The 18,295-nt window shown below is 32.5% G+C and overlaps 1 protein-coding gene across 1 annotated transcript; it reads left to right on the top strand.

The window, feature by feature from the left end:
* Positions 1-15,014: 15,014 nt before the first annotated feature.
* On the top strand, positions 15,015-17,834 carry LOC143596995 (uncharacterized). The gene is made up of 4 exons (XM_077075624.1): positions 15,015-15,849; positions 15,939-16,538; positions 16,622-17,155; positions 17,719-17,834. The coding sequence occupies exons 1-4, from the start codon at positions 15,015-15,017 to the stop codon at positions 17,832-17,834; spliced, it is 2,085 nt and encodes a 694-aa protein (XP_076931739.1).
* The last annotated feature ends 461 nt before the right edge of the window (positions 17,835-18,295 follow it).

Here is an 18,295-nt window from a genome sequence, read left to right as displayed (position 1 = left end):
ATCGCGGACCTTGTACGTACCATGAATGGTGAACATAGGTAAGGACGGCGGACCTTTTACGTGTTCACGACCTTGAGTACAGGTATAGACGGCGGACTATGAACGTACTCTCGATAGACTGAGGTTAGTGATTGTAGATATGTATGTATGTATGGTAGTAAGTATGTATGTAGAACAGAAGGGTAATTGGTTAAGTATGGATATGTATCTTCGGATATGTATGTATGTGTATGTATTGTGTGGCGTCCGATTATCTAGAACTCACTCAGCGTAGCTGACTTTTAGTATGCATGCAGGTGAGTAGGATGAGGCAGCTCGCTTGAGGAGACACGTGGCACTGAATAAGAGGCTGGCATCGGAAGACTCAAGACGTTTAAGTTAATGTTCGTTAATTTTGAAAGACAAAATGATGTTTTAAGACAAGGCGTGATTTGTTACGAAATGTTTTATGAAAGTTTTTATATTCCGTGAAAGTTTTAATGAACTCTGATTTGTAAGAACTGTGTTTATGAGTAAATCCGACGCTAAAGTAAGGCTACCGGGTTCGGGGCCTTACAGAAAAATGACAAACTAAACTTTTTCTTAAGTAGAGTAATTACAAAGCTTTTTATGATCATTAGCATGAAAATAATTAAAAAAATAGATGTTGGGAATTTAAGATATGAAACTAAATCACACTAACAAACCTTTTGCTTTTGATGGCCCCAGCCACCCTAACCTTGCCCCCCTGCACCGTCGTCCTTGGCTTTGTCTTTATTTGTAAGTGTTATCATTTTGTAACATAAATATTGAAACTCATCAACAATAACGCTTATGGTTTATAAAGATAACATGAACAAAAAAGAAGTCTCAAGATTAATAATGGGTTGGGTACCACTTTCATCATGTCTATTTAATTTGAGGTATGCGTAGACATAAAGGATAGATGATTGGGTATGTATATATCAACTCAAATCATATGAGGTTAGTCATTAGACTCGCGGTTTTAAATAAAAATATATTGGAGACATGGGGAGATGGCGTCCTCATAAGTTTCTTATATGGTGATGTTTAGTGTCTATGCTAGTTATATAACCCTTAGATGTCCGTTCTCTTGGGAGCAATTGTGTCGTGACAGATGATGGTAGAATTAGTACGAAATGATCACTTGGTAAGTGTTTTTCTATTCTTGACAAAGGGACACAATCATTGATTTCTCAAACAAGTGATGATATGTTAAAGCATTCAATAGGACACAAACATCATGATTCATGAATAAAACTTGTTACGTGTGTTTTATTCGGAAAACAGGTAAACTTTCTAAATTGAACACATATTGGATACAAAATCTTAGAGGGATGAATAAGTTCATTTTATTTTTTATTCTAATTGTATAACTCTTGTGAAGACAAGTTATGAAATATACTATGAAATAAATTAAAGATATGTAATATAAAGGCATCACAACACAAATACAAGATATAGTGGCTTTGATGAAGGTTAACATCTTCACCGCACGAGCACTTCTCGTTAAACCCAAGAGATCACGGCTGTGCCTCCTTCAGAAGGAACTAATCACCACTAGCGTCATAGGAGTTGGAGGCAATTTTGTGATGTGCTTGAGGGCTCTTGAGTTTCCCATGACAACCTTGAGATTTAAATTGGATTAATGAGATCACTAAAGAGTATGAAAATATTTTTATTTTATTTTTGGTATGTAAGAAGTAAATAAGAGAAGAGGGTAACAACTTCTAGCTAATCTACTCCTTTTAACAATTTGAAACAGGCTTTCGATCCCTTCATATAATATATGCTAACATGGTTAATTATAAGTGTGATTTCATGTTTTCATCTCCACAAAACATCCTTTACTAATAGTTTTGAAATATCATGGCAAACTAAAAATCCTCAAAATGTACATACAATTACAGAACACAAATCCAAGATAACCGTTGGTCTCGGTTTTTCAAGTACAAGGTAAACTCAAGCTTTAACACAAAACGTGAAATGAGTTGAACTTTTGCTTATTAAGTTATTCGTGTCAACTAATACCATAGTCAGATTCAGTGGTGAAGCTTGAACAAAAACGCAGTGGAACTAGACCTAATACGTATAAAAAAGAATTTCATAAATGGGTAAAATTTACACCACTGAGCAAAAAATGAGAAACGACAACCCCCCCCCCCCCTGTTCAACTCCATTTTTCATCGTAACTAACTCTAAAGAAAATATATGAGTATTGATCACTTGTTACAAACATAAGAAGCACAACTCTTATTCGATGTCTAGGTATTCCATTCCAATAACTAAATAGTAAAACCGAGTTTGAAGCATCCTTGTCAAGTAAAGTAAACTACCGGCGTTAGTTGTTTGTTTGATTGATTAACGAAGGACTAATGAGATTTGAGAGTCGTATCTTTAGTACTCATGTAGCCGTTTAGGTGTACGGAGGGACCGGCATACATCATAAACCATATATTTTATTCTTACTTTAATGATCAAGTTATATTTTGTCTAGTTAAAAATAGGGATGAGCATTTGGTAATTGGTACCGGTACCGAAATCGATAACGATTTGGTACCGTCGGTATCAAAGTTCTGAGTTTCGGGATCGGTACGGTACCGGTATTTCCCGAACTTTTGCCTTCAATAGCGGTACCGAACTGAATATTTCGGTACCGGTACCAAGATTTGGCGATTTTCGGGATCGGTATTTTCGGTACCGGTACCGAGCTCATCCCTAGTTAAAAATACTTTTTATCCTTTTTTTTAACAATGTTTGAAACCACCGTCAATATATGAGTGAGACTTCCTGAGATGGGATGCCAATTGTTGATACTGATTTTGACGTTCCATATCTGAGTCAGGTTTTAAACCAGAGACCTCAAAGATATCAAACCTTAATCATTACCCTCATGACGTTATATTGTTTTCTCTTCTTTAAAATAAATATCGTCTTGTTAAATTTTCTTTTTCATCTTTGTTTAATGAAGTTATAACGTTACTAAAACACAAAACGACTTTTAAGGACTTATAGATGTTTGGTTTCTAAATAAGATAACAATGAGTATTGAGTTGAAAGAAAAATTCGGAAATTTTAAAACATTATTTACTAGTGCAGAACCATGAAGATTGAAGAGTATTATTTTTGAGTACCCAGCAGTGTAGGAACTAGAAGATCTTTTAGGAAGATATTGTCACCTACAACTGGTCTAGGCGAAAATCTAGACAAAAATGATAAGAAACTTAGTGGAATAAAGAAGCACAGATTTGAAAAGGGGGGGTCTATCTAATTAAAAAAAAGAAGAAGAAAACCAGAAGAAAAAAATTGGAAGGATTATTGGCTGAGCAAAGCATAAGGGCATTATGGGAATTTCATCTTTTGGTAGGATAATCAATATAGAATTACCTCTTTGTTATTTTAGTTTTGGGTTCTTTTATTTTCTAATAATAGTCACAAAATGAAATTTTGAGTGCAACCAATGGTTATTGTAATTACGGTGGTGATGTTTAGAAGATGGAAACTTCATATCTTTTATTAGGCTAGATTAATGCATCAATAGTTATTTCTTTTAAACTATATGTAAATTGTGGTTAGGAAGTAGAATTTACTTGGGATCTTATGAAAAATTGTCAAATTGTCATTTGGTTTACTATAGACAAATGTAATGCCGTTTAAAGTACTAATATGAATGACCTTTCTTTATTCTTATTATGTGTTATTGTATACTTGTGGAGTAGACTTATGTAAGTTTCTTATATATTTTTCATTACCTTTTCATTATGTATTAGAGATTGTTTTAAGGAAAAGAAAAACAATGAGGATCGGTTAATTACAGAAGAGCAGTTGGAAATACGGGTCAAAGTCAAAAAGTGATAACTTTGTTACTAAGAAGCCTAAAACAATTTATGAATTTTAGTCTTATAATTTTCCAAACCGTGTAATATAATACTTTGCTTTGAACTTATTTAATGTACCATGCAATTTTATTTATCATTTTTTTGTTTATGCATTTAAGACTTACTAAATTTTTATTGTTTAACCCGTGTAATATACGGGTACATAACCTAGTTTACTATAAAGCATTAAAACCGAAGCAAGTTAGCCGGTTTGATTTTGACTGTTTAACGGTCTAGTACAAATTTAAACTTGGAACTTGGAGGTTGAAAACGTCTATGTAAATTGAGCTAACCATTTAATTTTACTAATTTTCTTTATTTTGAAATATATAGTTATTTTGTATTATAGTCATGAACCATATATCGAGTACTAGACACGGTTTTTTTTTTCATTTTTTTATTTTAAAGAATATTGTTGTTTAGAAGTTGTCGTCCAACATAGTATTTCCAAATTGTAATATCAACTAGTGGTTTTCCTCCGTGTTGCGCTGGGCAGGTCGGTAAAACATAAGCGTTAATATGGTAAGTCAAGGCGAATTCGTTCGGTTTCAGTTACGTGCATTATTGTATCGGAACTAAGACAAAAATAAAACAAAAAAATTATAAAAATTGGTGTGGACCAATGGTATGGCGTCGGTCGGTAAAACTCGATCATTTGTAAGACGGACCTTACCGTTATCGATCCCGGGCGTTGAGGCGGTCGAGTATACGCGAATTCAGTCGGTTTTCGTCATGTTCGTTACGGTACCGAAACTGAAAAATAAAAAATCAGCATCGGTCGGTTTTAGTTACGGTGCTGGAACTAAAACAGAACGCGGCGAGCTTACGCGAATTCGATCAGTTTCCGTCACGTTCGGCACGATACAGTAACCAAAACAAAATAATAAAAAAAACAAAACAAAATTCACATTCAGTAGGTTTTCATTACGTTCATTACGGTCGAAACTTAAACAAAACAAAAATAAAAAAAAATCTACCAATCGGGTGCCGCAAAATGGCCCAATCAGGGCTTTGCGGCAACAAAGTTGTTAATTATATTATATAATAATTCGGTCAGTTTCCATCACGTTCGGCACGAAACCATAACTAAAACAAAATAATAAAAAAAAAACAAAATTCACATTCGGTAAGTTTTCATTACGTTCATTACTGTCGAAACTAAAACACAAACAAAAAAAATCTACCAATCGGGTGTCGCAAAATGGCCCAATCAGAGCTTTGCGGCACCAAAGTTATTAATTATATTATGTAATAATTAGCGGAATAAATAATTTAATTATCTGTTATTTTTTCTATTAAATTTAATTACCAAAAGTCAGTCAAAAGATTCACTCACAAGCCAAAGCCAGAGTGGAGGCTTTGACTAGCAACCTTCTAAAAGTCGAGGGGGTCAAAATGATCAAATCTTGTCATTGACTCATTTCAATCGTTTTGGAATTTCAAAGCTTCAAAGCATTGCTATCTTCTGTAGGCCTTTAAACGAACCGAACATTCGTGAACCGTTCGGCGGGAAGTTCGTTTATGTTCGCTTATTTAATAAACGAATGAACATGAACAAAAAATTTGTATTCATTTAATTAAACGAACGAACATGAACACATGATCTGTTCGTTCATTTATGTTCATGAACGTTCGTTTATGTATTAATATAAAATAATTAAATATTATCTGGATAAGTCATCTTCTTAAATCTATAATATATATAAACAAAAACCCAAAAATCCTACGTGTTGCGATATGGTCGCTCTCCCCTTTTATGGAAGTCACCAGATTTCTTGATTTTTAAATGGAGGTCTCTCATTGATTTAACCCAAATTCTTGGGTATGGGTTTTACCAAAACTAGATAGCTCTTAAACGGGTTATAACTTCTCATTAAATTAAAAACTAATCTTACCAATTATTTGATATGAAAATCCTATAAAATAGGAATATACTAAAATTTAATATCCAAGTTAAAAAGAAAAGGATATTATTTGTAATTAATAAACAATTTTATAGTAAAAAACATAAGCGGGTCATGGGTCACCAAATTCAGATAACTTTTAAACGTGTTATAACATATCATTTATTTATGAAACCCTTTCATCATCAAACCCTAAGTATATTATTAACTTTCTTACAATAAAGAAAATTATACTTGCCACTCCTTTAATTTTGAATCCATTTTTGGAAGAAAATAAGTTTCTTGAAATTTTCGAATTCAAATCGTATTTCCACGAAAGAAATAGTGAAAACACCTAATCTTTCGAACGAATAATGTAAAACAACCCCCGTAATACGGGGGATAAAATCTATTGTTTTATATTTGTTAATTTGTGTTCATTTAAGTGTTTTCATTTAAGTTCGTTTATATTTGTGTTCATTTACATTTGTTCATACATGTTCATTTATCTTTGTTTAGTTATGCTTGTTTAGATTTTAAACAAACGAACACAAATGTTCATTTTTAAATAAACGAACATGAACATAAATATTTGTTCAATTAAGTGTCCGTATTCTTTTAAAGTTAAGTGAACGAGCATGAACATGCCTTTGTTTGTGTTCATTCGATTCATTTACAAGCTTCCATTATTCACATTGATGAATACATCGGTCTCGATCTCTAGGCTCTGCCGATTTTATTTGTGTTCATTTATGTTCGTGAACCGTCATGAACACATTAATTTCCTTAATGAACGAACACGAACATAAAACCTCGTTCGGTAAGTGTTCGTGAGCCGTTCGTGAACACATTATTTTCTTAACGAACGAACATGAACAAGGTCTTGTTCGTGTTTGTTCGGTTCGTTTACAGGCCTAATCTTCTGTCTTCGGGTCTCCTAAAGTAAAAAACAATTTATGTTATATAAAAAAGTTGTAACTATAAGACATGGGTTACGATTTTATTAAACAATATTAATAAAACAAACATAATGTCTTTATACAATTTGGGAAATTGTAGTATATATATCGTATACAAATTTAAACGAGAATAACAATATATATATATATATATATATATATATATATATATATATATATATATATATATATATGTCTTGATTCATACCCAAGTCCCTAACTTGTGCTCAAACACCAAATTCTTTGACGAGTTGAAACCGGGCCGGAGCCGAGTTAATCATCGTGTTGAATCCGCACTGGAACCGCGCTTACATCGTCTAACTTGTGTTCACCGAGACCCGAGCATCACCTCCGAGTCATGTCTTCTTGCATACCCCTTCGCTTGGTGAACTCGTCTTAATCACCCGAAAACATCTATACCTTTTTTAACTGCAAAACTGAACAAACTGTGGTTCCCGGTTGTGGCTGAGGATTTCTATTAAACAGAGGTCCCTTAAAACAGATTTCGGGCCACCTCCGCGAGCCCGTCTGTTTCCCATGGTACAACAGCCGAAGCATTATGTACTGCCGGGATTACCCTAGCACCTGAACGTTATTTGTAACGAGAGATCGGGATCTAGAGAGAGTTGGAATTGAGAACACGAACTAGTTTGGCGTTGTGTAGTAAGGTCGAGTGTGTATGCGTGATGTGACTTATCCGGGTTTTCGATGTTCCAAATGAGCTTCTCGACTTGCTATTTATAGAAACTTCCTTTCATGAGTTAGCGTGACACGTGTCACATCCAGATCTATCCAAACGACACTTGGCACAAGATTAAACATGTGATGACACGTGTCCCGTGACTCACCAATGAGTTCGACACTTGGCGCAAGATTAAGCAAGTGACGACACATGTCCCGCTACTCACCAATGAGTTTGACACTTGGCAGCATGTGGGGCACGGACAACCATGAGACGACACCTAGCTGCTGACTCATCACGGGTTCATGACACATGGCATCATCCATAACACTTGTCACACACTCTACACACAATCGACACATGTCACCTGATTCAACCACCAAAAATGCTAAGGTGGCTCTCAAGCGTTCTACCAATGTGGGACAAACCCATTACTTGTCACTAATAAATAAATAAATTACTAATAAATATTAATTATTGTCCAAAATTTCCAATAGTAACATTTCATTTGTGGGGTTAGATATTATAAACACATCTAGGATCTTGTTTCTATAATTTTTATTTTATTTAATTTTTTTTAAAAACATTTTGTAAACATTTTATATTTAATCGATCGAAAATGTTTTTTTAATCTAAAAATACTTATAAATAATGATATAGAAAATAACTTTGAATATGAGGTGTTTGAAGTAACATAAAAATTATTAAAGTGAATCTATACAAACCCATATGTCACATTCAAGTTACCTAAAATTTCAATGTCTGTTGGGCATGCATGATTGACTCACATTATCATATCTGGTATAATCATTGACCACCATTAAATAAAAGATGCCATTGAACTATGCTCACAAGTCTTAACAAACAGCCAAACTTTGTACTAATTATTCAAACATTCAACAGTATAATTATATATAAAGCATTTTGTTTTTATTATTCTGAATTCTGAAATGAAAGAGAGATAAAAATCGATTTTTTAAAGAGATAGATAGAGGTATAAAGACATCCAGCGGTTTTTCTTAGATGAGGCCACACAACTTCACAAGGATATGATCCTGTTTGTATGCACTAACCTGCATTGTTAGAACCGTCAAAATTAAATAAATTATTTGTTTTCAATCTTAAAATTTTTAAGATATAAGAAACTAACTGATACACAATATTTATATATCCTAGAATTAAACAAATAATATGAACAAATTCCACGTATATATAGAACCTACACAAGGAAAAAGTCATTTGTAGATTATTATATTAGCAGTTAAAAAACTAACATATATATATAATGATTTTTTTATTGTGTATACACATTTGTCTCCAAGAAGTAAAAGATTTCAAAAATATACACTACTAGTAAAAAAAAAGTTAAAACGAGTTAGACTAATGTTTGTTAAAATGTTGAAAAAAAATATACACTACTAATGTTTGTTCTTTATATCATCCCAATACTTTAGTGTATGGCAATGGACCTTACCCTCCTAAACTTTAGTGTCGAATGTTTCAAGATACAGTAGAAACTCGATAAATTAATACTCGATTATTTAATAAACTCTCTAAGATAATATTTTTTGCCGGTCCCGACTCGGGGATAGGGTGCTAAATTAATAATTCGCTAAAATTATAAGATAATACATTTTTGATAATTTCTTTAGACCCAATATAAAATATAAATTAATAATTCCTTATATATAGCATACTACATGAATGATTTATGAAGGTTTCTTGAAAAATGACTCAATTGTCTTTTGTTTTTTGTTGAAATCAATTTCCCCTTGAATCTCGTCTCTAATTTTCTTTAGCATGATAAAAACTTCTGGTGTTGTTTTCTCATAGCTCAACAAGAAATTGTTCAATGTGATTGCCGCTTTAATAGCTTCGTTTCGCGAAGGGGGCTCAATTGTAGAACTTTCATCATCTTCTTCATCGATATCATTTTTATTAATTCCAATAACGCTTTCAATAATTTCTTCATCAGTCAACAACTGTGCAACTACATTTTTTTCTGGGTGAGTCAGAACATTCTACTATAAATTAATAAAATATTAATTAATATATAAATTAATAATTATTAATTTATTGATTAATTAATAACTCTTTTAATTAATAAATTTTGGTGGTCCCAAATTTATTATTTTATAGAGCTTCTACTGTAGAGTCTTACAATAATTATCGAATATCCATTCTCCAACTACAATAAAGAGGAGCACTTCCTTCCTCTTTTACGCTCTTCTGTAATCTATATATAACCAACATCTTCTTAGTTTAATCGTTCGCTAGCTTCTTTTATTCACGTCAACTGAAAAGGTATGTTCTAGCCAGCTACTAGGCACCACCTCAACATTGTCGGCTCTCGTCTCGAACCATACCGAAGACACTCCCTATTTAGTGAATGATATTTAATCTATTAGAATGAACTAGTAACTATATGGAGGTGATGTAATGTATTATGTGGAAGTAGGTTATTGATATGATGCCCTATTGACATTGGTCATTGATGGCACAACGTGTGGTCACCATGGCAGATTAGCAATTTTTGGTGCTCTCTTGACCACATAGTATTAACCTTTCGCTATCTTTTCATGATATCTTAATGTTTTATGATTGTTGAATACAAAAAAAGGTCTTTCATTAATATCAACATAAATACATAATAAACAAATTCTTGAGTATATAAGAGGTCATATCATATCATATCATATCATATGATATGTGTTCGTAAATCACCAAGGAAAGAAAAGGACTAAACGGTGTAAAGCAAACAATTTGTAGGACATTTTGGAGCCCTGCGATTATTGCACATGTTAAGTCTTATGGAATTTAGCTATTTTGTTTGGATACATACTTCGCTTTCAACTTTCAAGTGGGTCTATATGCACTCGTGCAATCGATATTTATTTCAAATCCTTTTTTTAACTTTACGAATCATTTTTATAATAAAATATATGATGTGTACGGTTACTTAAAACGAAAACAAAGTTGTTAAACTTGGTGGAGAGTTATATAGGTCAATTAGTACCGAACCACCTTTATCATTATGGGAAAGCTAACAGTTATATTATGCAACTGAGATAAAAGAGTTAACGTAATATCAGTTCACCATTGTTATAATCCTTTTCAAATATATATGGGGGGTTATTTGTAACAACACTTGGCATGATAATAAAAACATAATATGATGTAGTGTAAAGTACAACTTGTGTTCCTGTAATAAATGGGCGGAAACAAGTTGCGACCCTATTTTTATAAAATGACCCCATTCCGTGGCTTCAATTTCATTGTGCCCCTCCATTAAATTTGAACGTTAAATGTAAGGGTATTTAAGTAAATTTGCCACCAATTAATTATTTATATTAAGACCACCACCACTATCACCTCCACGCCCACCTCCATCTCCACAGATCACCTCCTTCACTGGAAATTGTAGCCGTGAGGGTTCAAGGGGTCAAATTTTACAAATAAGGTCGCAAGTTGTTCCATCCATTTATCAAATGAACACAAATTGTACTTTGCTCTATAAAGTAATTTGAAAGACATAAATGACTTTGATAATAGAGTTATTATCTACCTATATAATAAAACAATGGATTTTTAAAACAATCTCCACTTTTTTGGTTTAACCAGGTTTCTTCAAAATGCCACATGGCTTTTTAAAAAATTTTTAATTTTTAAATTATTTTATTCCAATATTATACCAATTCAACTTCAGTATTTCCGATTAAATGAATCGCTAACGCTGTGATCTTCTCCATACCTTCCCATTGACATCTTCTAACCCTAGCAAACACCTAAATAGGTAACTATCAAACCTTTGTAATCCAGTTCATTCAATCATCTCATCTAAACAGATTCAATCTGACTCGCAGTTTCAATTGGATTCAATCGCGGACCTTCACATCACAGGTTAAACCAGGTTCTATCGATCAATCTTTCAATTCTATTGACATGTTTAATTAATCAATTCTCCAATCAGATTACATATATAATTCTCCAATTCTATTGACATGTTCATCATTTGAATTATTGAGGTTAATACGTATATATATTGGTCAATAATGCTTCTTTTTCCCAACTTAGCAGATTACGTATATATATGTTTGTCAATATATATTAAAATTACTTTTTGATTAAAAAGGTGTTCTATTTTATGTTTACGCACCCCTAATATATATTGAGACATTAGGCAGAGACTATTAATTCGGAACATAACACCCTCGATATGGACAACAGAGAAAGAAGTCAATCAGGTTTTATTTTATTTTATTATTAATGGCTTTTTAACTAAGACTTATGGAGTTTTTTTGGTGCTAAGGAGATGATGTCCTTCAATGTTTATATAGGTTTCACCAATCACAATTTGGCCTCTACACAACAAATAGCACAGCGAACATTGACCAAAAATTGTAAGTTTACTTTTTTTGTTATATATTTTTTTTATATCACCCATGTTAGAATCACTATTATATTAAGTTATTTAACTTTAGATATCTGTTAGGAAAACCGACGGCTAAGAAAAATCATTCGTGATAACAAAAAGAAGAACCCGGGCTATATAACTTCAAACCTCAGACATATAGTTAATTGTAAGTAATTTTTTGTTTTTATTCATTATTCATATTCAAAATACATCTCATACTTCTGATAATTTTTTTATTTTAGCCATGGCTTTTGATAGAATGTACTGTAAAAAGAGAAGAAAGTTTTGAAAACAAAGTTTGGATAGCAAAAGAAAACGCGACTATATTGCTGGTAACTATTTATTAATATAACTTGTTTGGTATTATCTCTTTTGCTTTTTATTAATCACCATTTATTATCTTTGCTTTCAGGTCACCAAAGTGTTACTAATTTCTTTCCTTCTTATGATCAACAAAATGTCAATCGTCAAACACCAACGTCATATCAAACACACAATGGAAATGTTTTCAATTTTTCATCTCCATTGTATGACATCACAAATCGTGGTAACTTTTATGATAAATTCTTCTTTTTTATATGTAGGCATGTGTCACATATCAGCCGCTACTAATCTCATGTCTTCTTATGATCAAGAAAATGTCAACCCTCAAACACCTACACCATATCAAGCATCTATATGTAAGTACCTACACAATTTATGATTGTGAATTTCAACTGTAAACTTTGTCAATCCAATGTATTAAAGCACAGTCAGGGGTACTTTGGGCTTCTAAAATACTGAAATATAGAGTTGTTTTGTGATTTTTTACCGTCAAGGTTACTTTCGTCATTTTCATAAATTTGCAGTATGTAGTTGTTTTGTTATTTTTTACCGTCAAGTGTACTTTGGGGATTAGCACAGTAAACTATTTCAAAAATTAATGTGTGTGTCTGTTTGTATACAAACACAATATTTCAAAAATTAACACAGTAAACTATTTCAAAAATTAATGTGTGTGTCTGTTTGTATACACACACACACTATCTTAGAACCTGTGTGTTGGTAAAATTAAAAAAAAACTTCATACCTTTACCAAGCACATTTAACCATTTGGATTTTGACTTTCATACTAACCAACTGTACTTTGACTGTTTGGTTAATTTTTACCAAAAAGTCATCTGCAAGTTGGTGTATCAAAAATCCATTACACAATGCACTTTATTACAGTATTTAATAACAACATTTTAGATAGATTAAAATACACCAAAATTGTTCTTCTAAGAACAACAAATTTAAGTCAAATTGACAAAAAACGGGCCTGTAACTATTTCAAAATTTAACACAGTAAACTAATTAAACATTTCTAAAACTATTTTTTAACCGTAAAGTGTACTTTGGGGATTATCTAAAATCTGCAGTATGAAGTTTTTTTATTTTTTTTACCGTAAAGTGTACTTTCAGTGTTGACATTTTTACCTATGGTCAACATTTTAACTTTGTGTGGATAAATCGATCTTAATAAAAGTTATGTTCGGTATCTTTTTTTTTGTTCTTTTTTTTTCAGGTCCTAAAAAGCTACACCACATATCTTTTTTTTTTCTTTTTTTTTTCAGGTCCCAAAAAGCTACATCACATGTCAGACGTTACTAATCTCATGTCTTCTTATGATAAAGAAAATGTCAACCCTCAAACACCTACACCATATCAAGCATCTATATGTAAGTATTTACACTAATTCTTTTTAGTCGCGCTTTAAATCGATCTTAATAAAAGTTGTGTTCGGTATCTATTTTTTTTCTTTTCAGGTCCTAAAAATGTAGGCTTGCGTCAAATATCATCCGTCACTAATCTCATGTCTTCTTATGATAAAGAAAATGTCAACCCTCAAACACCTACACCATATCAAGCATCTATATGTAAGTATTTACACTAATTCGTTTTAGTCGCACTATAAATCGATCTTAATAAAAGCTGTGTTCGGTATCGATTTTTTTTTCCAGGTCCTAAAAATGTAGGCTTGCGTCAAATATCATCCGTCACTAATCTCATGTCTTCTTATGATAAAGAAAATGTCAACCCTCAAACACCTACACCATATCAAACAAACATTGCCAATAATACAAATCTACCATTAAATATTTCAACGCCATTATCTGATATCACAAATGGTAATACTTATTCTTCTAACATATCTACATTTAACTTATGAAAATGATGCAATATTTGTTTATAAAATGCGCTTCTATATTTACAGGTATGCATCAAAGTTGCTATACAACTCCTACACCACCAAATGTCCCATCGTCATCAAATACATGTATTTTGCGTACAAAGGGATCTTTTGTGAAGCCGCGTAAACAAAAACAACGTTCAAAAACAACAAATGTGAACCCACGTGAGTTACATATGCATGACTTCACACATGATGAATTAAATGATGACCAGGAGATTGAAAATGGCTTTAAAGGGATTTCTAAGGGTAAGTTGTAATTTAATATAATATTTCTTAACAAGTTTTCTTTTTTTTTTATATATTTCTATATTCAAACAGATTACCTGGATCATGGTGATCAATCAGTTATATGTTCAGCATGTCAAGCTAAATTATGGAAGGATGAATCAAGAAGGGGAAACGAAAAGGTTGGATCTGGAGTCTATTCAATGTGTTGTGCCAAAGGGAAGATTCAGCTTCCAAAATTGAAGGAGCCATCAGATTAATATAAAAGTTTATTTCTTTCATCTGATGATAAAAGCAAGTTCTTTTTGAAGAACATCCGTCGATATAATTCCATGTTTAGCTTTACATCAATGGGTGGTAAAATCGATCGCTCAATTAATAAAGGAAATGCTCCATTTGTTTTCAGACTTAGTGGACAAAATGATCATAGTATTGGCACAAAATGATCATAGTATTGGCAGTCTTCTACCGGATAACGGCTCGAAACCAAAATTTGCACAACTCTACATATATGATACCGACTACGAAGTATCTAACAGACAAGGAATATTCTGTTAATTTTTACTAAATCCACAAGTAGCTGTTTTTTACATATGCTTTTGTCCTTCCATTTTCGCAAGATATTAATAATACTTTTGTTCTTCTGTAGCGAATCCAGTTCTTCATCAAATTCAGCTTCAAATACCTTAGATTTGACCATTATTAGTGAATTAAAGCAAATGTTAGATTCAAAAAATTACTTGGTTAAATCGTATAGAATGGCAAGAGATTGTATTGAACATAATCCAGGTATTGAACTGAAGCTTAGAATTATCGGTAACAGGCAAAAAGATGGTCGTACTTATAACTTACCCACCGCTTCTGAAGTAGCTGCGTTAATAGTTGGTGACATTCATGAACAGCTAGACACTAGAGACATTGTTATAAAAACTCAAGACGGAAATCTTATACCAATTAGCGAGCTGCATCCGTCTTACCTTCCACTTCAATATCCGTTGCTACATGTGTATGGTGAAGATGGATATAGGATTGACATACCTCATAGAGGTATAACACTAGAATTTGAATCTACAAAGAAACGAAAAACAACAACGATGCGCCAATGGTTTTGTTACATGATTCAAGACAGGGTCAATCACTTTTCAATAATAAATGGAAGAAGATTATATCAACAATATTTAGTTGACACTTATACGATGATTGAAAGCGAAAGACTTTTTTACATACGTTGCAAGCAGAGTGTTTTTAGATCTGAGACCATTGAGAAACTTTGCAAATTAAAAAACAAAGGAAACAGAGATATATCAAGAGCTGGCCAACGTGTTATATTACCCTCATCTTTTACTGGCGGTTCGCGATATATGATGCAGAATTATTTGGACGCAATGTCTCTTTGTAAGTGGTTTGGCTACCCGGACATTTTCATTACTTTTACATGTAATCCGAATTGGCCAGAAATTAAACGGTTTTTAAAAGACACCAACCTAAGAGCGGAAGAAAGGCCTAACATATCATGTCGAATATTTAAAATGAAGCTGGACTCTTTGATTAAGGACTTGAAAGATAAACAACCTTTGGGTAAAGTGCAAGCAGGTATTCTTAAAGCCCTGTTTATCTCTGTTTTTTTATATATATTTTTATGTAACATTTACTAATTCCAATTTCTTTGATTTTATATGTAGTTTTTTACACAGTTGAGTATCAAAAAAGGGGTTTACCGCATGCGCATATATGCATATTTTTACATCCTGATAGCAAACTATCATCAGTTGAAGATATTGACCCCAAAATTTCTGCTGAGATCTCTAACAAGGACGAAGTTCTGGTATTGTACTCACTTGTAAAGGATTTCATGATACACTGCCCGTGCGGAGCTTATAATCCAAAATGTTCTTGCATGATAGATAACAAATGCTCCAAAAACTTTCCTAAAAGATTCAGTGAAAACACTTGTGTTGATACAGATGGTTTTCATATATACAAAAGTTCAGATAATGGAAGGTATGTTGACAAATCTGGTTTTGATCTAGATAACGGGTATGTGGTGCCATATAACAAATATCTTTTGAAAAGATATCAGGGACATATTAATGTGAAATGGTGTAATCAAAGTGGTTCAATAAAGTATCTCTTTATATATATTAACAAGGGTCCGGATAGGACAACGATATCTGTTGGGAAAGATAACAACCATGATGAACAAGAAGACGTTGTTGATGAAATCAAAGAATACTATGATTGTAGATATCTATCAGCGTGTGAAGCAACATGGAGAATATTGGGTATGATGTTCATTATAGAATACCTTCGGTCACAAGATTCCCTTTTCATCTTCCTGGCAAGCAATCAGTTGTATATGGTGCAGATGAAGATGTTGACAATGTTCTTGAAAAAGAGTCAGTTTCCACTTCTATGTTTACATCATGGATGAAATGTAGCCAACTATATGAAGAAGCAAGACAATTAACTTACGTTGAATTCCCAACCAAATTTACTTGGAAACTTGAACAAAAACGTTTGGAACGAAGGAAATCCGGATTTTCCATAGGAAGGATTCATGCCGTATCTCCAGCACTTGGTGAAGCATATTTCTTAAGGGTTCTATTAAACAAAGTTAAAGGCCCAAAATCATTTGAGAACATTAGAACTGTTAATGGAAAATTGCATGAAACCTTTAGAGATGCATGTTTCGAGCTTGGCCTTTTAGATGATGACTCAAAGTATATTGAAGCAATCAAAGAAGTGAGCCATTCTGGTACTGGTTTTTATATAAGGTCTTTATTTGTTACAATGCTAACCTCCCACAGTTTGTCTCGACCCGATGTTGTTTGGAACAATACATGGGAACTTTTATCAGATGGTATTCTTTACAATCAACGCCGTATACTTAACTCTCCAGGTACTTCGAGTTTGTTTATATATTAATGTGTGTGTCTGTTTGTATACACACACACTATCTTAGAACCTGTGTGTTGGTAAAAATAAAAAAAAACTTCATACCTTTACCAAGCACATTGAACCATTTGGACTTTAACTTTCATATTAACCAACTGTAGTTTGACTGTTTGGTTAATTTTTATCAAAAAGTGATATGAAAGTTGTTGTATCAAAAATCCATTAAAGAATGCACTTTATTACAGTATTTAATAACAACATTTTAGATAAATTAAAATACAACAAAAATTGTTCTTCTAAGAACAACAAATTTAAGTCAAATTGACAAAAAAACGTGCCTGTAACTATTTCAACAATTAACACAGTATACTATTTAACAAAACCATAAATTTGCATATTAAACACACTTAAATATCTATAAAAAAGTTAACGTTTTGACCAAAATTGTTAAGTCAACCAAAGCAAAAGAACGCACAACAAAAGGCCGGAAATCAAACTTGATACTGATAAAAGTACTTCCGAATTAGTCTCACAAGTATTTATATATGTTTACATTATTATTTACAGATTTAGCTCTTCCAGATGAAGAAATAAAAAATCTTACTTTATGTGAGATTGAAAAAATATTGCTTCGCAATGCAAACACCCTAAAAAACTTTGAAACGATGCCTTTTCCTGATTGAATTTGCCACTTCATCGAATAATCCTCTCATTAATGAGGAGCTGAGTTATGACATAGAAGTTCTAAACACTGAATACGATATTCTGCTATCTTCATTAACTGACGAGCAACGAATTGTTTTTGAAGAAATCATGAATGCCGTAACACTCAATAAGGGAGGTAGTTTTTTGGTTTATGGTTATGGTGGTACCGGTAAAACATTTTTGTGGAAAACTTTCGCTGCAACTATAAGATCAAAAGGTGAAATCGTTATAAATGTTGCTTTAAGTGGTATCAGTGGCGGAGCCACATAGTTACGACCGGGTTCGGCCGGACCCGATAAATTTTCGGTTTTATATGTAACCTATAGATACGTATATACGAGCGAACTCATACTTTTTCGACGAGTGAACCCAATTTCATTTTAAAAAAATATTCGAACCCATAAAAAAAGCCCAAAGTTAAAAATAAAATGGGTTAATA

Source organism: Bidens hawaiensis, unplaced genomic scaffold, assembly GCF_021521415.1.
Source record: "Bidens hawaiensis isolate Kalapana, Puna unplaced genomic scaffold, B.hawaiensis_p1.1 tig00047458_1, whole genome shotgun sequence".
NCBI classification, from domain to species: domain Eukaryota; kingdom Viridiplantae; phylum Streptophyta; class Magnoliopsida; order Asterales; family Asteraceae; genus Bidens; species Bidens hawaiensis.
This window is presented reverse-complemented; position numbering and strand designations above follow the sequence as displayed.